This window comes from Prionailurus viverrinus, chromosome C2 (genome assembly GCF_022837055.1).
Source record: "Prionailurus viverrinus isolate Anna chromosome C2, UM_Priviv_1.0, whole genome shotgun sequence".
Taxonomy (NCBI): domain Eukaryota; kingdom Metazoa; phylum Chordata; class Mammalia; order Carnivora; family Felidae; genus Prionailurus; species Prionailurus viverrinus.
Genome location: NC_062569.1, coordinates 142,078,912 through 142,097,226, shown reverse-complemented (window position 1 = coordinate 142,097,226; position 18,315 = coordinate 142,078,912). Strand labels below are relative to the sequence as shown.

At 46.6% G+C, this 18,315-nt stretch overlaps 2 protein-coding genes across 2 annotated transcripts in view; one reads left to right on the top strand and one right to left on the bottom strand.

Annotated features, from left to right (window-relative positions):
* The window catches only part of LOC125174544 (actin cytoskeleton-regulatory complex protein pan-1-like), a 50,885-nt gene extending 48,950 nt beyond the window's left edge, over positions 1-1,935 (bottom strand). Inside the window, exons 1-2 of the mRNA XM_047874051.1 lie at positions 1,756-1,935; positions 847-1,330 (exon numbers count right to left, since the gene is read on the bottom strand). Of these exons, the coding sequence (XP_047730007.1) occupies positions 847-1,330; positions 1,756-1,935 (664 nt within the window). The remainder of the gene's footprint in view (positions 1-846; positions 1,331-1,755) is intronic.
* ADAMTS5 (ADAM metallopeptidase with thrombospondin type 1 motif 5) overlaps positions 1,306-18,315 on the top strand; it is a 50,061-nt gene continuing 33,051 nt past the window's right edge. The window contains exons 1-3 of the mRNA XM_047875155.1: positions 1,306-1,420; positions 1,764-3,616; positions 15,443-15,575. Of these exons, the coding sequence (XP_047731111.1) occupies positions 2,513-3,616; positions 15,443-15,575 (1,237 nt within the window). The 5' untranslated portion in view covers positions 1,306-1,420; positions 1,764-2,512. The remainder of the gene's footprint in view (positions 1,421-1,763; positions 3,617-15,442; positions 15,576-18,315) is intronic.

The window sequence follows — 18,315 nt, the reverse complement described above, 5'->3', positions numbered from 1 at the left end:
CAAGTCTGGAGGTATTTCAGAATCCACTAGGGGCTGTTGGGTGGTCCAGGGTCCCCAAGCGATCATTTCATTTATACACATGAGCTAATGCTCAGGATATGCATCACCCGGCCTCCCCCCATGACTGACTCCAGAGGGTCCTCAACGCACTGGGCACCGGGCACCATTGCTGGGCAATTCTGAGCTTCCCACACGGGGTTCCCCGCCACTCTGAGGACCTCCAACCACTCCCTGAAAAAGCGATCACACCTCTTAGCAAGGATCAGGGGAAACCACCTGTAGCTCAGGGTCCGCTGAGGAAGGCCCACTATCCTGGGCATCTCTGTAAGTGAAAGGTAAGAAAGGCAGAAAAGTGCTGATTATACAGAATTCATTTTACCCACGGATTCGTTAATTAGCCTGAAGAATTTAGGGAAGTGGGAGGTGCTCCTGTTCTAGAAGATCTTCTACCCATTACCAGATAGTGGTCAGAACGCCCTGGGATGTTCTTTCCGATTCTATTAGGGTCCATAATGACAGGAAACAAAGAAACTAGGAGAAACCTAGTCACAATGACTATGCCACTCACCTACCAATAAGCACCTACCTGCACCCCCCCTCCCCTCTTCTCCAGTCTTTTTTTTTTTTTTTTTTTTTCTCCTAATGGGAATTTCTGAGAAGGATAGTAGGTCAGGGCCTGGAGCGATGAGCGGTTGTTTTAGGACACATAAATGCAAATAACGGGTATCTGATTTTCATTTAAACAGGAGGAAGAAGAGAAAGTATGGGCACATATTTTTTTTTAAGCTTATTTAAAAAAAAAAAAAAAAAAAGCTCAATTCTTTACCACAGTTAACTCTTTCTCACCCTGCCTTCTTAGAGCAGAGCGAAGGAAGTTCCAGTCGCCCGGGATGAAGTGACAGATTGCGGGCGCCGAGGATCGGCGCGCGGAGAAAGGCGGGGGTGGGGTGGGGGGGCTCGCACACAAAGGCGCGGAGTTCCCAGGCGGCGGGCGACCCTGCCGCGGACACCGCAGGACTCTGGGCGCAGCTACGCGCCAGGAAGCGCCTGAGGCTCTCCGGCCGCCCGGCCCCTCTGCCGGTGGCTGGGAGAACTTAGTCACCCGGAGCCCGAGCCCGACGAGCGTCCCGCAGCGAAGAGGCCGGGGACCTGGGGAGGGGAGGCACCCCGGGACCGGGGCGGCGGCGGGCCGGCGGGGAGGGCGCGGAGCGAGGGGCCGCTGGGGCAGCCGAAAGCCCCGGGCGGGCGGGCGGGCGGACGGAGTGGCAAGGTCTTCGAGGCGGGAGCGCACGGGCGTGCACCGAGGAAAAAAACTTGCGGCAGGAACTTCCTACCCAGGGAGAAGGAGCAGGAGAGAAGGAGGCAGGGAGAGACTTGCACTGTCTCAGTAACTTTCAAAACACCCCTTTCAGGAGATGAGGTAAGCCGGGGTTAGCCAACCCCGATTGGTTGTGAAATATCAGACAAACCCGGAGCCACTGTGGCTTTAAATGAGGCCAAGGAAATCTGTTTTTCTTACCCCAATACTTTTTTCCCCCCCCTCTCGCCCTTGCTCCCTCCCTCGTTCCTCCTTCCACCTCGCCGGGTCCCTCTCGGTCTTCCTTTCCTCGATCACCCCCCAACCCTCCCCCCCCCCAACCACCACCCCTCGCCCGCCCTCCCCCATCTGATTAGGCGCGGACCGGGAAGGGTGGGAGGGGTGGGGGAAGCTCTCCCTTTAAGAGGCAGCTTGCAGTGACGAATTGTTGAAATTGCCATTGCAGGATGGCATGCCGCTATAAATTCATTGTTCCACCTCCTCGCATCTTCACAGCGCTCGCGCTGCTCTCCGCGCTCGCAGCGGCCGACTGGGGATGACGGCGGGCAGGACGACACTGCATCCGAAGGGACACGGACGCGCCGCTTCGCTGGCTGCCCGCAGGCCGCGCCTGGCATTTTTTGTTTCAATTTTTATGGCTTTTCTCCCTCTCTTTCTTCCTTTCCTCCTGGTTCTAGTAGAGTCAAGGACACCCACAGAATAAGAAAAGGACTGGGCTCCGGAGCTTGGAACCCCCGCTGCCGGCGGGTCCAGAGCAGCGAGGGGGCGGGAGGCCGCGCGCACCAGTTGCCAGCCTGGTGCGCGACACCATCCTTACTTTTTGTCGTGCACCGTTAGTGGCTGCATTGGGGGCTGGATTTGGGTTATTCCCCCCACCCCCTTTCCTTGTATTTGCGGAACCTCCACAACCCGGCGTCCCCCCCCCCTTTTTTTTTTCCTTTTTTTTACCCCCCTTTTTTTTTCCGGAGCACGCATCCAAACATTTTCCAAAGCAACAAAGAAAAGTTCGCACGCTGGCACCGAGGCGGGGACCGGCTGGCGCTGCCGCCGGGACCTCCTCCCTCCGACACTTGACTCAGCCTTGCAAGCAAGTGTGTGTTGAGCCCCCCACCTCCCGCCCCGGTCACTTCCACACCGAGTAACAGATACCCATCAAGTCCCCGTCGCGCGGCCCCTCCCCGCGGGCGGCGCACTATGCTGCTCGGGTGGGCGTCCCTGCTGCTGTGCGCGCTCCGCCTGCCCCCGGTCGCGGCCGGCCCCGCCGCGGCACCTGCCCAGGATACAGCCGGGCAGCCTCGGGCTGCCGCAGCGGCCGCCCAGCCCCGCGGGCGGCAGGGGGAGGAGGCGCAGGAGCGGGCCGAGCCTCTGGGCCACCCGCACCCCCTGGCGCCGCAGCGCAGGAGCGGCGGGCTGGTGCACAACATCGACCAGATCTACGCCGGCGGCGGCAAGGTGGGCTACCTCGTCTACGCGGGCGGCCGGAGGTTCCTCCTGGACCTGGAGCGCGATGGCTCGCTGGGCGCCGCTGGCTTTGCGCCCGCGGGAAGCGGTCCGGGTGCCAGCCGGCGCCACCGGGACCACTGCTTCCACCGCGGCACCGTGGACGGCAGCCCCCGCTCCCTGGCTGTCTTTGACCTCTGCGGCGGGCTCGACGGCTTCTTCGCGGTGAAGCACGCGCGCTACACCCTGAAGCCGCTGCTGCGCGGGCCCCGGGCCGAGGCAGAGGCCGGGCGAGTGTACGGAGATGGGTCCTCGCGGGTCCTGCACGTCTACACCCGCGAGGGCTTCAGCTTTGAGGCCGTGCCGCCGCGCGCTAGCTGCGAGACTCCCGCGTCGCCGCCAGGGCCTCGCGAGCGCCCCCCGGCGCACGGCGCCCCAGGCCCACGCTGGGAGCTGGCCCCGCAGTTCCCGGACCAGACGGTTCCCTCCTCCGAGGGGACCCAGGGACCCCAGACGTGGTGGCGGCGGCGGCGCCGCTCCATCTCCCGGGCCCGCCAGGTGGAGCTTCTCCTGGTGGCTGACGCGTCCATGGCGCGGATGTACGGCCGGGGCCTGCAGCACTACCTGCTGACCCTGGCCTCCATCGCCAACCGGCTGTACAGCCACGCCAGCATCGAGAACCACATCCGCCTGGCCGTGGTGAAGGTGGTGGTGCTGGGTGACAAGGACAAGAGCCTGGAGGTGAGCAAGAACGCGGCCACCACGCTCAAGAACTTTTGCAAGTGGCAGCATCAGCACAACCAGCTGGAGGATGACCACGAGGAGCATCACGACGCGGCCATTCTGTTCACGCGGGAGGTGAGTCCAACCTGCGTGGGTGGTCCGAGCGCCCGTGGAAGGAGGTGGGTCAGAGGTTCAGCCTTGCTGACCGCCTGGCTTCTCCCACACGCCGCCTGCCGCTGCGGATTTGCCGGAGTGCTCCTTGCAGGATAACCCAGCTAGCCTGCAGCCCTGCTCGCGTGGTCTGGGTGTCCCCAGAAGCAATCCCTGCCTTGAATGGCTAGACCTGCGTAGACGATCAATCAGGCTGGATGTCTCTAGTCTGAGATATGGTGTCCTAGAGGCACGAATAGGATAAGAAGGGACTAGAATGGTTGAGAAAACGTACAGAGCTAAGTGGGAGAAGGAGGAAAGCAAATCTTTTTTTTTTTTTAATGTTTGTTTTTGAGAGAAAGAGAGTGTGAGGAGGGCAGAGGCAGAGAGAGTGGGAGACACAGAATCTGAAGCAGGCTCCAGGCTCTGAGCTGTCAGCACAGAGCCCGATGCGGGATTTGAACTCATGGACCGAGAGATCATGACCTGCACTGAACTGGGACGCTTAACTGACTGAGGCACCCAGGCACCTCAAAAGCAAATTTATCTTTGGAATGGGTGGCCTTTCTTCCTTCCTTCCTTTCTTTCTTTCTTTCTTTCTTTCTTTCTTTCTTCCTTTCATTTCTTCCTCTTCCTCCTCCTTTTCTTCTTCCTCTTCTTTCTCCTCCTCCTCCCTCTTCTGCTTTTGTGGGGGTGGGGGAAGGGGGATCTTCCACCTCTCAGTGAGCCTAAATATACAACTTGGTGCAACCTCATGGGAGGGGCTCGTTGGTTCATCCGTTGTAGCCACTTTCATCCATGACCTCTCATTGTCAATGTCCATACTTCCTTACTGGAACCACTCCTGTGGCATAAGCTGAGGAAAGACTTTTCAAAGGAAAGACTCTTTTTCTAGTTTGCCTTTTTAAGGAAGTTCTTACGTGTCCACCTTGGTGAATTTTTGTTTCTGGTAAGGAAGGGATTCGGGAGGGCAAGGAGGATAACCCAGTCTTGTCAGGATGCTTAGTGCCTCCTTTGCCTCGTCCTCCAGTCAGGCACTGCCTGTCCCTCCGGAGCTGCCAGCGAAGGGTCACATCCAGCTTGCATGTTTGCGTTTTGGATGAACATGTTCCTGAAGCCCCAGTGTGGAAAGACCTGGGCAAAGAGTCAAGACACGAGGAAGGAATGCTTTCCCAGGATTTCCCTGTTTTAAGGAAGATGGTTAAAGGGGAAGGAAAGAAACTGATCTCTATAGGCCCGGAGGTTCTGGGAAGAACACAATATCTATTTGCTCAATCATTCAGTCCCCACCTAAATGTGACATTCAGACACGGAGCCTGGGCTGGTTTTGAGCCTGGCTTCCTCAGAGCTCTGAGCCTGCTTCATGACTGTGCTCTGATTGGCAGTTTTAAGTCCTGCCTCTCAGCTGCCTGGTAAGAATTGCCTTTGAAAGCTCATTCTTTAAGTATTTGGGATCCACCCAGGGTAGCTGAAGGATTTGAAAGTTTGAAATATCATGCAAATGCATGGTATGAAATGGAGTGCCCAGAGCTAGGATAGAAGATGCCATGATGGCTTGCAGGCTTTAGAATCACAGGGCTCCACCACCTAATTCTCTGTTTTTACCAAGGCACCCCTGGTATGAAGGAAAAGTGTCTACAAATTTGGAATGGAGAAACACTTGTGGTCCATGGGGGGGGGGGGGGGGACATAAATGTAAACCACATGTAAACAAAGATGCCAGAGGGCAACAGTTTAGGAAGAACCTGGCAGGACATGAGGCTACGCACGATGGAAAATCTTCCTTCTCATTAAGTGATCTAAAAACCATCCTGTAATTTCTCTGCGCTACATTAATCTTTGAAATGGAAGAACATTCGTTTTGTAGCCTTCTGTATGGAGTGAACTTCTCCTGTAAAACTAGTCCTTTTTTATTTGGTTTCCAAGACTTTTTTTTTCTTGTAAGCAATTTTCCACGTCTGGATTTCTTGCTCTGCTGCATCGTAAGAAGCTGCCAAGAAGAAGGCTTCAGAGAGTTTATGGAAGGAAGTTCTCTAGAGACAGAGGAAAAAATACTTTTGTAGGCACACTACTCCAAATGAGTAGGTCATTTTAATAGTTCACTTTCATTTTGGAATACAAATGCACGTTCCATAATTTTTAAAACAAACAAAAATTAATAGAAGACCCCATTACTCCCTACCACCTCCTGCCCCATAATTTTCCTAATTGCTTCCCAGAAAGAAAAAAAAAAAGGGAAATCCGTTAGTGGTTCTAAATGATCTGCCTATTGCTTTTCTGGATTTGTGTTTTATTTGGGGAGTTAACAATTCCTATTTTCCAAGCTCTGAAACCTATCAGTACGTTTTAAGTAGATAAAAGCAAGGGACCAAGAGATTAATGGTCTATCTTAATGTTAATAAGGATTGTAATAACATAACATTTTCCAAAGGAGTCTGCACATGGAAAATATTTTACGTGGGCCCTCCGTCGCCTCCCTGCCAAGCAGAAGCATACTTTTGGTAAAGCGAATCTCACTTAGGTTGTGGTTGGCCCTCTGGTATATACATCTAACTTGAGAAGAACCAAATACTTGAAAAGCATGTGTATTGTGACTATATAGACTTAATTTCAAAGAATGCTGTTCACTGGGGGGCTGAGAAAAATATGACAAGACCCTTAGGCAGCATCCAGTAAGAGTACCTTGAAATGTAAAGTTAAACTCCACCTAATGCTTCAGAATGTGAGAAATAAGGGGACGAGAGCAGAAATCATCTGAGCCCTTCCACCATGGAAATCAGGTACCCTAAGACCTAAGAGAAACGTTCATGGCTTTTTTTTTCTTTTCTTCAATGAGAAATACCCGAAGTTGGCACCTGGAACCTACTTTTACAACTCTGTTTTGAATGTAAGAAGTACGTTGCTTAGCAACCAGACGCCAAGCCATCAAATCCATGTTTTGATGGGCTCTGAGAACCGTTCAAATTTTGTGTCCAGATGTCTTCTCTTAAATTGCTTGTTTTTCAGGCACGAAGCGAATGTGTGAGGATATGTTTTCCACCCCTGTTTACTGGCCCGGGCCACCTTGAACGTTGTGTCTGGGAGTCAGCAGAATGGTGCTAGTAATTCATTTACCTGGCACTCTAATTAGAGAAACTTAGCACCAGTCAATTTTCTGGCAGAGGAACCATTTTCATCCTGGAATAGCGCTCATGCTGGAATTCGCACCCCTTCTGCCATCAAACAGTAGACATCTGATCTCCCCAGGATTTCGTTTTGCTTTCCAGAATCTTTTCCTTGTCCCCTGGTTTCCTCTTTTGTTTTAAAATAGGTCTTTAAAGACAGTCTCTTAAACCCATTTAGGAGACCACACACTCTTCTTTAGGAACAAATGTCCTACCTGCAGGATGATAAAATTGGAGACTGTTTAAGACCCCCCTCATCCCAAACTTAACATGGATCGAAAGCATTCGACTGAAAATGAACCAGCTACAGACTGTGCAATATACAAGGTGCACTCGCCTTCATTAGTTATCGCTCTGCGAGTTAATAGGCAATTGTCTCTCAGCTAACACCTCTCCGTATGTTCTGCTCTGCAGTGCTGAGAAATGAGAGAGCATTTCTCCTCCAGCAGCCAGCCCCTTGTTAGCTTGTGACAATAGGGAGCCCTAACGGGTGACCTGAAGCTAGGAGGAAGAAGGATGTGCTGTTTCTTACTTGCTTGCTGACTAGATTGACTAATCCACTTGCCCATCTGAGTTCAAATCCCATTTAAAGTCCAAAGTGAACTCTTAGCCAGGGTTCCTAGCCTGTATAGATCAATCCTAATCAATAAACATCTAAATAACTCAGAAATGGGAAGACTGGGAGCAGATTAAGCAGCTGTAGTTGACATTTTAAAAACAAATGTAGGGGTGCCTGGATGGCTCAATCAGTTAGCTCTTAGACTCTTGGTTTCAGCTCAGGTCGTGAGCTCATAGTTCATGAGTTCGAGCCCCGCATCAACAGCACAGAGCCTGCTTGTGATTCTCTGTCTCCCCCACCCCCTCTATGCCCCTTTCAAAAATAAATAAATAGACATTTAAAAAAATTTGTTGGATACCCGGGTGGCTCAGTTGGTTAAGCGTCAGACTTTGGCTTAGCTCATGATCTCACAGTTAGTGAGTTGGAGCCCTGCGTTGGGCTCTGTGCTAACAGCTGGGAGCCTGGATCCTGCTTCAGATTCTGTCCCCCTCTCTCTCTGCCCCTTCCCCCCTCAAAAATAAATAAACATTAAAAAGAAAAAAACAAATGTGAGTTGCAAATTGCCAAGAGAATAGACCTAAAGGGTCTCATCACAAGAAAAAAAAAACGTAACTATGCATAGTGATGGATATTAACCAGACTTATTGTGGTGACCATTTCACAACATATACATATATCAGATCCTCATGTTGTACACCTAAAACTAATATAAGTCAAGTATATCTCAATTGATAAATAAACCGATAAATACAGTGAAGAATATTCTAAAAAATCTAAGGTTCGTTACAGACAATATACCAAAACACACAGGACTTATGCAATTACTGTCTCTCTGTCTCTGTCTCTCTCTGTCTCTCTCTCTCTGTCTCTCTCTGTCTCTCTCACTCTCTCTCACTTTTGGCGCATGGATATGAATACCTTCTATGTGTGAGGCACTCATTGATGCAACTGAATGCAGCATACGTGGAATATACCTGTTCCCTGCCCAACTGGGCTTATCACCAAGGGAAAGGCAGCAGGTGCACGCATATATCACTCTAATTAAGGAAAATTTGGGTAAATGTTGTGACCAAGTTATAAACAAAGTATGTGAAAAGAGAAGGGAGGAATAATCAATTCTGCCCATAGATCTTAACATAATGGCATTGTGTATGTGATATCATGCTATCATTGTGTTATACAACCAAAATATCATCATAATTGGGCAGATGAAGACATTAATGAAAAGAAATAGTCTTCTAAGAGTAATAACTGACAAGTGGCAGAGAGAGAACGTAGTCCTAATGCTCTCTAAACGAAATAGTATGACTAATTTAGTCAGACAGTCAGTATGTTCCTAATAAACAGGGATTCAGAAATTTAAAATGTGACCCCTTTCCTAAGGATCTGTCCCAGGAAACAGACAAGGAAATGGATAATTGCTATATAGCATGATGATTTTTATGACACATGTGCCCATGAGATATCATGCAAATGCGTTAGAAGGTTGCCTAACCCAGCTGAGTTCAATTTGGAAGAAGTCTCAGAGTTAACCAGACCGTAAGGAGGAAGTAGGCGTTGCAAACTTGCCCCGCTGTCATGTGCAATGGCCCAGGGACAAAAGGGGTTGGAAGTGATACAGCACACAATACGAAGGCAGAGGTTGATAGAGTCTAGTCTAGAGAAGACGATGACAACTAGATTATAGAAGAAATTGTGTGTCATGTGTATCTAGTCTGTTCAGGCTGCCATAAAAAAATATATACCATAGATTGGGGGGCTTAAACAACAGAAACATTTTCTTACAGTTCTGGAGCCTGGGAAGTCCAGGATCCAGGTTCCAACCTATTCAGTTTTTGGTGAGAGATCTCTTCCTGCCACGTTTTCGCTGTATGCTCACATGGCCTTTCTTCCAGGGTCCGGCATTGATGGTTGGAGGGGAGAGGAGAGAGAGGAGATTTCAATGTCTTTTGTTTGAAGGACACTAATCCTATTGGATTAGGGCTCCACCCTTATGATCTTATTTAACCTTAATTACCTTCTTTTTGGCCCTACCTCCAAATACAGTCACATTGGGGATTAAGGCTTCAGCATACGAATTTGAGGTTTTGGGGGAGACACAAGTCAGTTCAAAGCACCACACTTAAGATTTTATTTTATTTTTAAAATTTTTTTTTCAACGTTTATTTTTGGGACAGAGAGAGACCGAGCATGAACGGGGGAGGGGCAGAGAGAGAGGGAGACACAGAATCGGAAACAGGCTCCAGGCTCTGAGCCATCAGCCCAGAGCCCAACGCGGGGCTCGAACTCACGGACCGCGAGATCGTGACCTGGCTGAAGTCGGACGCTTAACCGACTGAGCCACCCAGGCGCCCCAAGATTTTAAGTTGTTAATTAAATCCAATGGTAATCTACGGATGTAAAACGGCCGTGACCAGGAGTATGTTCTGGGATGAGCCTTCCAGCGGGAGTAGTTGGACTCAATCCAGGGGGAGCCGTTGCAGGCTCCATCAGTAACCTTCAAAAGGAGACTTGAGATAATCAAAATGAAAAGAATGGCATTAGCAATACAGAAGCAGGCACCAAATCAAGAGATTTTAAAATGAGGTGGCTGTGAGTTAATTAGCCCTTTCCAACAGAAGGAGTGCTTGGGCTAAGGTTTGGCCCCAAAATGTTGATAAGATATGCAGGAAATAGCGGACAAGAGGGGACATGACAGTGCAGTGGAGGCTGACAGGAAGCCTGGCTTGCAGGTTGAGTGCCATGCTAATCAGATCTGGGCTCTGGAAGGTAACTGACTGCCGCGTACAGGCAGGGCAGTTACAGGAGACAAAGGGACCACTTAGAAGCCTCAGATGATGGTACAGGCAGGAAGCCATAATGGAAGGAAGAGGAGGAGACATTTGGTAGGTGGGATCAGTGACTTAGGTGACCAATCAGATGTGGTAGGGGAGAGAGAGAGAGAGAGAGAGAGAGAGAGAGAGAGAGAGAGAGAGAAAGAAAGAAAGTACAAGTAAATGAAGTCCAGGTTTCTTATCCAGCCCTTCCATTTTCTTCTTTTCTGGAATATCTTTCTCAGTGCTTTTATACATTTAGTATGCTTCTAAATTGCTGAGTTTTACTGAACACACTGTAGAGATAAAGACCATGCTGCATTATTTGTTGTAGGAAAGAATTTGCTTGATCAGGCACAGGCTATAAATGTAAAAGGTAACAGAACTGTCAAGGAAAATATGTGTGATGCCTTACCAGTACCATGGTGAAGGTGGTTTAGGAATTGGGGCGTTTAGATGTGGGTTCAAATTTTGGCTTCACCCGTCTCAGGCTTGCAACTTTGGACACTTATTGCCCTGAGCTTTAATTTCTCCACCTATAAATTGGAGTGTTTCCATTTAATATCAACACAGGTAGAGCTGGAAAGACTTAGGGATCACCTGGTCCAAAATTCCTTATGTTAATGATGAGGCAACTTTGTCTCAAAGCATTTAAACAACTTAGGTAATGACTCTGACTAATAGTGTTAGAATTAAAAAGTGATCTGCGTTAAGGGTGCCTGGGTGGCTCAGTTGGTTAAAACTGACTCTTGATTTGGGCTCAGGTCAGCCCCGGGTCGTGTGGGACTCTGTGCTGACAGCTCAGAGTCTGGGATTCTCTCTCTCTCCCTCTCTCTCTCTCTCTGCTCCTCCCCTGCTTGCGAGCTCCCTCTATCTCTCTCTCTCTCTCAAAATAAATAGATAAAACCTTAAAAAAGCAGTGATCTACTTTGCATTGACTGTGTCTAATCAGCTTCCATTCCTGTTCTCCAAAAGGACTCTCCCAAGCATTTCCTCCCCCTAACCTCCAGCTTGCTGCTTCCGTCTTTCCCTTCTTCTTACTTTACCTTTAGCAGACAAAATGTCCCATCTTGGAACTTGGGCCACACCATCTTTCCAGCTTCCCCTGATTGCCTTTCACCCGACAGATCCTACATTCTCCAGCCATGACAAGCTCCCTGTCATTCCCCCCAAACAGAGCCTGCCTTCTACCACCCCCTGATGTATTGACCAATCTTTCCTGGTTGGGATACCCCTCCTCTAAGACTTTCAGACTTCTATTCATCCCTCAGTATCAGTCACCTCCTTTGAGACACTTTTATTGATTCAGATTCATTCTCCATTCCCTCAAAAATCAGTTGTAATAGCATGTCACAATTTGCCTCCTTCTTGGCATATCTGTTTTGCTCACTAGATCGCGATGCTTCTTAAGGCCAAGATCAGATCTTATTTATTTATCACAGGGTCAGCACTGAGCACAGCGTCAGCAGATTGGGGGCACATCGTAATTGTTTTAGGAATCGATGCATCTGGATCCATGGCCTCGGTATATTTGTATCACCTAGTTGTATCCAGAAGCATGGACAGAGATTGTATACCATGGGTCACCATAATGGTCAGACCAACAGACCCGATGAACCCAGTTTCACTTGAGATCTAAATCAAGACCTCTGCTATTGGGGATTGCTGTACAGGTGGCCAGAAAGGCAAATGACACCTCAAGAATTGGATGCACAGATAAATCTGCATTATGGTGTATATGTTTGAATAGTACTTAAGACTAAAATATGTACCATGCAAGATGAATTCTTCTGTCTTAATCCCTTTTCGTAGGAATTGGGAAGTCAGACAGGCATCTGAGGCTTATTAATCCGTCTTCTGTGCCCTTCTCTTGAGCTCCATGCTTGCCCTTATGAGATGGTAATATTTATATAAACAGAAGTTGCTGGTATTTAACTCAGGATTCCATTGGACGAGGAACTCTCCCTTAATTGGGGCTGCCATTGCTGCAGGTGTGATGATGGCTGCTCGTCTTACCTTGTGTTGCTTTTTGGCTCCTTCCCGCAGCGCATTTATGCTGCATGAGAGGCCAGTCTCCCAGTCAAGGCAAGAAATCCCATGGCTCTCGCTATTCATTCCTCTTTGCACGTTCTCATGTCTTCTTGCTTCATTACTGACCACTGGGATTTGCTAAGGGGTCATTGGGACCGGTGGGTCAAGTGGGATTTGTACTATCTTCTGGGCATCTGCTTCTCCAGGTAGCATACTTTTCTGGCTCCCTCCCCCTGACTCCATCCCCAAGAATAGGTCTGGGGTGCTACTAGTCCTTCTAAATTTCATGATGAATCACAGATGCTGACACATTCATAATCCCCTAAACGGCCACATCTGGTGAGTGGTCACCGTGTCAATGACTTCCTTGTCAAGTCTTCATCGATCTTGTTGACCATCTAAGCTCTATTTTTGAGTTAGATCCAATGTCCCAGTCATATCTCCTGGCCTACACCACAAGCCACCTGTTAAGTTTCTGCATGCTTTTCCAACGTTTATATTTTACTAATCTTCCTTTGCAGTGCTATCTACACCATGGTGATAAGATCTGGATCCTGCATGAAAAGGGCCATCTTTAACATAACAAAACTATAACGTACCTTCAGGTCTACACTGACCAAGCAGAAACTCTTATTAGCAGTTTTCACTTAATTACCTTTTATGTGGATAGTATGTATGAGTCACCATTTTTTCAATATCCCCTGCCTCCAGATCCAGAAGACAGATAGGTGGAGGGATGGATGGATGGATAATAGAGATAGATATAGATAGATAGATAGATAGACAGATAGGTGCTATCGCCCCCTTGTCTCCTTACTCCTAATCTGAAATAACATTTAAAAAAAATCCTACTAACTTCAAATAAAGTGTGCACCTGTAAATGTCATAAATCTCTACCACAAATTGGTATAGGTGTGATGTGCTGTATTCTCAGTAATTTGATGCACAAGTTGAGTTTTTACGCATTGGCATGAACATCGGATCACAACGAAATACAGACTTCTCGTTCGAAATCTTGGGGATGAAACTATATCTGGGTTGCCAAGGTTTGCAATGCGTGAATGAAGTGGAGAGGTTGCCAGTTTACATAATTATAGTTACGAAATTATGTAAAGTATGGCCGTGTCATCAAGGGGTTTAATCAGTTGTGCTTACAAAAAGAAAAAAAAAAAGAACAACTGCTTCTGTTCATAATTCTGGCACATGCACACATTTCTGTGGCAAAGGGCCAACTGCATTTAATGCAATTCACGGATAACAAGGAGAGTTGATAGCCTCTAATGAGCAATTGACACAAGCACACAGAGAGATATTAAGAATCCAGTTTAAACTTTGTTCAAAGCAGGAGGGCCATTTCCATTTGCTGTGACTCTTCATCTGAGCTGCTGAACGACATACGGAGTAAGAAGGGACAACAATTCCTGCATTTCGTTATTTGAAGATAACGACCCCCAAATTGTGACGATACACGTCACTCTGGGTTTACAAAAAATGTGTGCAGGGAAAGCCTGTCGTGTCTAGCAATGACAAGTGAGTCTTTGGTCTTGACGTGACTGAGATGATTGGAGAAAAACTGGATTGAAAATGTATTGTGCTATATTATTATCTCGAAGACTGATTATTATGCAAAAGCGTGTTCCAGTTTCAATTTTAAAAGCTACTAATTTGTTCTCAACAGCTGTAATTTGAGATCCCACGGGATGACATATGAGGATACACAGGAAACTTGGGGAGGCTATTGCTGGTTTGGGGACTTGATTCACCAAGGCTACTTGGCCGAGATTTCCACTGTCTGAAGCTATAATAACATGGAGGCAACAATGTAATGCATCACAGCTGGGATCTCATAATCTATGGAACACAATAAGGACCTGAAAGTGTAGAGAGAAGATCGTAGGGTATATGTTTTAAATATTCTTTACCTTGGTTAGATTTGTATGCAGCAAAATAGGGAAGAGTTAGATGACTATGTTGACATGGAGTGGGTAATGTTGGTTATGTAGTAAAAACATCGTGCACTGACTTCCTGGAACCTGCTGAGAGCTTTCTAGCGTACCGTGTATGCTAGAAGGTGTGCAAGGTCTACGTTGCATCTGACTCTATGTCCCAGTTCACCTCAATTAAGCAAATGAACCAGACATTGTCGTAGTTGGGGATGCAAAGATAATAGCTATGATGGAAACAATATTTATTATCTCAACCGGTAAATAGTCATCTTTTATAATGGTATTAAAAAAAAACCTTTTTCTTCTGGAATTCATTTATGGCTCACTAGGATACTATCTTGCATTTGGGGATGTGGAAATACACAATGTTCATTAATTTTCATTGAAGACGGTGGTCAAACACAAGAAGTTCTGATGTCTCTTAATACTCAAATAGCATTTAAGGGAAAGCTGATTACAGATCGATCATGTACAAAATCCTGGCTTATATTTTCTCTTTATGCTTCATAACTTACAATTGTCTCGTGATGTCTCTTTCAGCTAACTCGATCATATTTAATGATCATTTTAATGGGATATGATCATGTTTTTCTTTGAGAAGCTTTTCAAAGCTATACAACTTCTCATCAGAAAAATGCTCCCACTCACTTCTATAAACACAATATATCGCATATATTTTCCGCAGATTGATCAGGTTGAGAAACGCTGCATCGGATGCTATGAGTAAGAATGCACGCATTTTTGAAGACGTAACCAATGAAATTACAGCTGCGTTTGGAAATGAAGAGCCAATCTTTCAAGGGATTACGCTTTTGGATTACAGTTTAGTTTCCTATTTGAGTTACTGATACACTTGTATTTTGCCACAAACACGTGGTTGCAGTTTGCCCCTGTGATGCAAAATAAATTATTAGGCCGGGCTTCTGATAAGCTTAGCATGACTTACGGTCACAATTTGAGGGCTTTGGTAAGCATGACTGTATGTGAAAGTGATCCTGCCCGTTAAGTGCCTGTGTATATGCTGTACCTCTTTGTGAGAGCCGAGGTTGCTATTGTAACGGACAAGCTACAATCCCAGGACTTCTTTTTAAATGCAGTTGAGTCCCATCCCCTCTGGGGCCAGGAGATGTTTAGAAGAGTCCATGCCACTAATCTGTCTTTGGAGCATTTCCAGAGCTGAACAGGTGATCCCATAAACCTATCCCCCTCTTGCTGTTTGGAGTGAGCAAGTGACTCGACAAGGTGGCTCCTTCTGGATGTAAATTGATTTTAATGATTTCTTTCTTTCTCCCCGGCAGGATTTATGTGGGCATCATTCATGTGACACCCTGGGAATGGCAGACGTTGGGACCATATGTTCCCCGGAGCGCAGCTGTGCTGTGATTGAAGATGATGGCCTCCATGCGGCTTTCACCGTGGCTCACGAAATTGGTATGCAGCGCCTTATTCTCTTCCCTCGCCAAATCAAACACTTGTAACAGCTGCAACGGGAACCAAAATACTTGGCAATTAATTCCAGATCTCTCCAGGTTCAGATGTACTGCTGGGGATTAAATGTGTTTATATTTGCACTTGTAGGGTTAACTGGTTAGGGAGAAGGAAGGCACAGTCGGGCACACAGGAGATGTTGCCTGTGGACAGTGTCATTTAAACGTCTAAGAGAAATTTGTGACAGCTACTGTCCTGCGACGTGTATCCATCAATGACTCTGAGATGGAATTTGTCACAGTTGACTATGAAATGCAGCGAGGTGCCTCTTGAAAGTTACCCAAGAATCTCCGGACTCCTCCAGGGCTAATCAGTTTTGCACAGAGATTTGTCATGTTTATTCCACTGTGAGCGATAATAGCTCCTGTCAAAGGTAAATAATAGCTTATAACAAACAGTCCTATCTCGTCTTTAATAACAAAGACAAACTGAGACCAACAGTCCACAGGGTTTGTCTTCAAATGTCACCCGATTTGTGTGTCACAAGAGACACGTCTAAATCTTAAGATTGGGAATTTAGGATGGAGTTAATTGTTGAAAAATATCCCAGCAGTTAGGAAATGTGTTTCCCGGGCAGTGACCTAGGTTCTTAGGTATATGAGTACTTTAGTATTTAGAATTAGATATTAGAATCAGACACATCTGGGCTCAATTCTTCCTAAAGTACTTTCTGCTGTGTCACATTGGTCTTACTATTTAAATTCTCAAAGCTTGTTTTCATATCTGAAGTATAGGAATAATGGTGCCGATTTCATGGAGTTATTTTGGGGTCCAAATTGGGTAGGTTACAGACACCAGCTGTTATTTATAACCACGTATGCCTCTGTTTTGCTTCTTAGGTAGCACATTCATTTAACGTTAGACGTATGGCTCACCTTTTAGCATCATCTTCTTGGGAGCAGAGTATGCTTTGATACTTTTTTGCTCTATTTCTCTTAAACAGATTGAGGTTTTTAACCTAAAACTGTAATTCTTAAACAGAAATTAAAGCTGCTTTTTCACATTCCTAGTAGGCAGAGAACATTTCACAGAGGGCAGGTTTCTGGCTGCTGTGTTTTCTTTGGAGAGTCAAATAACTTCAAATCAGAGTTGTAATTGTGTAAGTCAGCACAATGCAACAGTGAAGTGGAAATCAGTGGTTAAATTTCAATTCTTAAGTATTAATCACGACTCCAATTTTCTCCACTGACACTCTTCTTACTATCTAAGGAAAAAAAACAGCACACGGACATAAAAGCCTTAACATAAATAACCACCTTACGGCATCACTGATAATAATTTAATTTATACATTAATTGGGCATCTGTAGCCTCCAGACGGAGTCTCATCTCGGCCTCCGTGGTCTCTGATTTGTCTCACGCAAGAGATTCAGACACTGAGTCTCCATTTCTTGTCTGTAACGTGGGCTAATGATGAGATGTGTGCTACTTTAAAAGACCTGGCAATGGGGCGCCTGGGTGGCTCAGTCGGTTGAGCGTCCGACTTCGGCTCAGGTCATGATCTTGCAGTCTGTGAGTTCGAGCCCCGCTTGGGCTCTGTGCTGACAGCTCAGAGCCTGGAGCCTGCTTCTGATTCTCTGCTCCCCCTCTCTCTCCGCCCCACCCCTTCTGTACTCTGTCTCTCTCTGTCTTTCAAAAATGAATAAACATTAAAAAAAAAAAAAAAAGACCTGGCAAGCCTGAAAAGGTTTTTAAAACACATATGCTATTTGAGCTCTCGGAGCTGGGAATATGTCTTTACCTCTCTCTCATTTATACCTATTAAGCTGATAATGATACAGCCTAATATAGATCCTTAATCAGTATTTATTACCTATAGACGGATGTGCACGAGTGAGTAAGTGGGAAAAACACAAGAGCTGCCCAAGGCAACATTCTGAACGTGCAGCAGAAGCTAAGAAGAATTAGCCCAAATGCTCCAGAGGATTATCATTAAGCAGAGATGATTTTGAAAGTACACCAGTAGTTAATCACCATTATTCAGAGCGATGGAAGTTCCGAAAGAAAGGTTCTGTATCTGTGGGTAGGCAGAGGCTGCTTCATCTCAGACTCTGTGAGTAAGTGACACTGTTGGATTGTGACATCAGCCATCCGTAAGATTATGAGCCCTACATCCTGATCTTCTAAAGAAGAGATTACAAAATTCTTGAAGGAAGGGCTATTTCTCCCTTTAATCCTGCAATGGGCTGTTATCACGCATTGCTAGCATTTGGGAGGTTTCTCTGCAAGAGTATTGCTGTGGCAGTAAAGTAAGTCTCTTTGGGGATGCATTAGACTCTCAAGACAACTGGGCTGGCATGAAGAACCTTCTGGCATCACCTTTCCCAGCCTTCCTGAATTCCTAAACCAAGGGTAAACGTGGGCAGGCCCAGCAGCCTGAGAAGTAGGAAGACAGGTGCTGATGAGAACAAATGTTTTATTAAAACTGTATATGTACAATAAGGACTTTTCTTAATGGTACAGTATTGGGCAGTTTTACAAGGGAACAATGATGGAGAAGTATAGGCTTCTATGCGAAAAACTCAAGCCCAAATCTTTGATTATATGACCGTGCCCTCTGTTCCCTTTAATTTCTTGGTTGGGTCATCTCTATTTCCTTCTTTAGAATTCTCTATAATCCATTCTTCAGTCAAACACTGCCCACTTAATCTATCTTTCTGCATTACATACAGCTTAATCTGAGA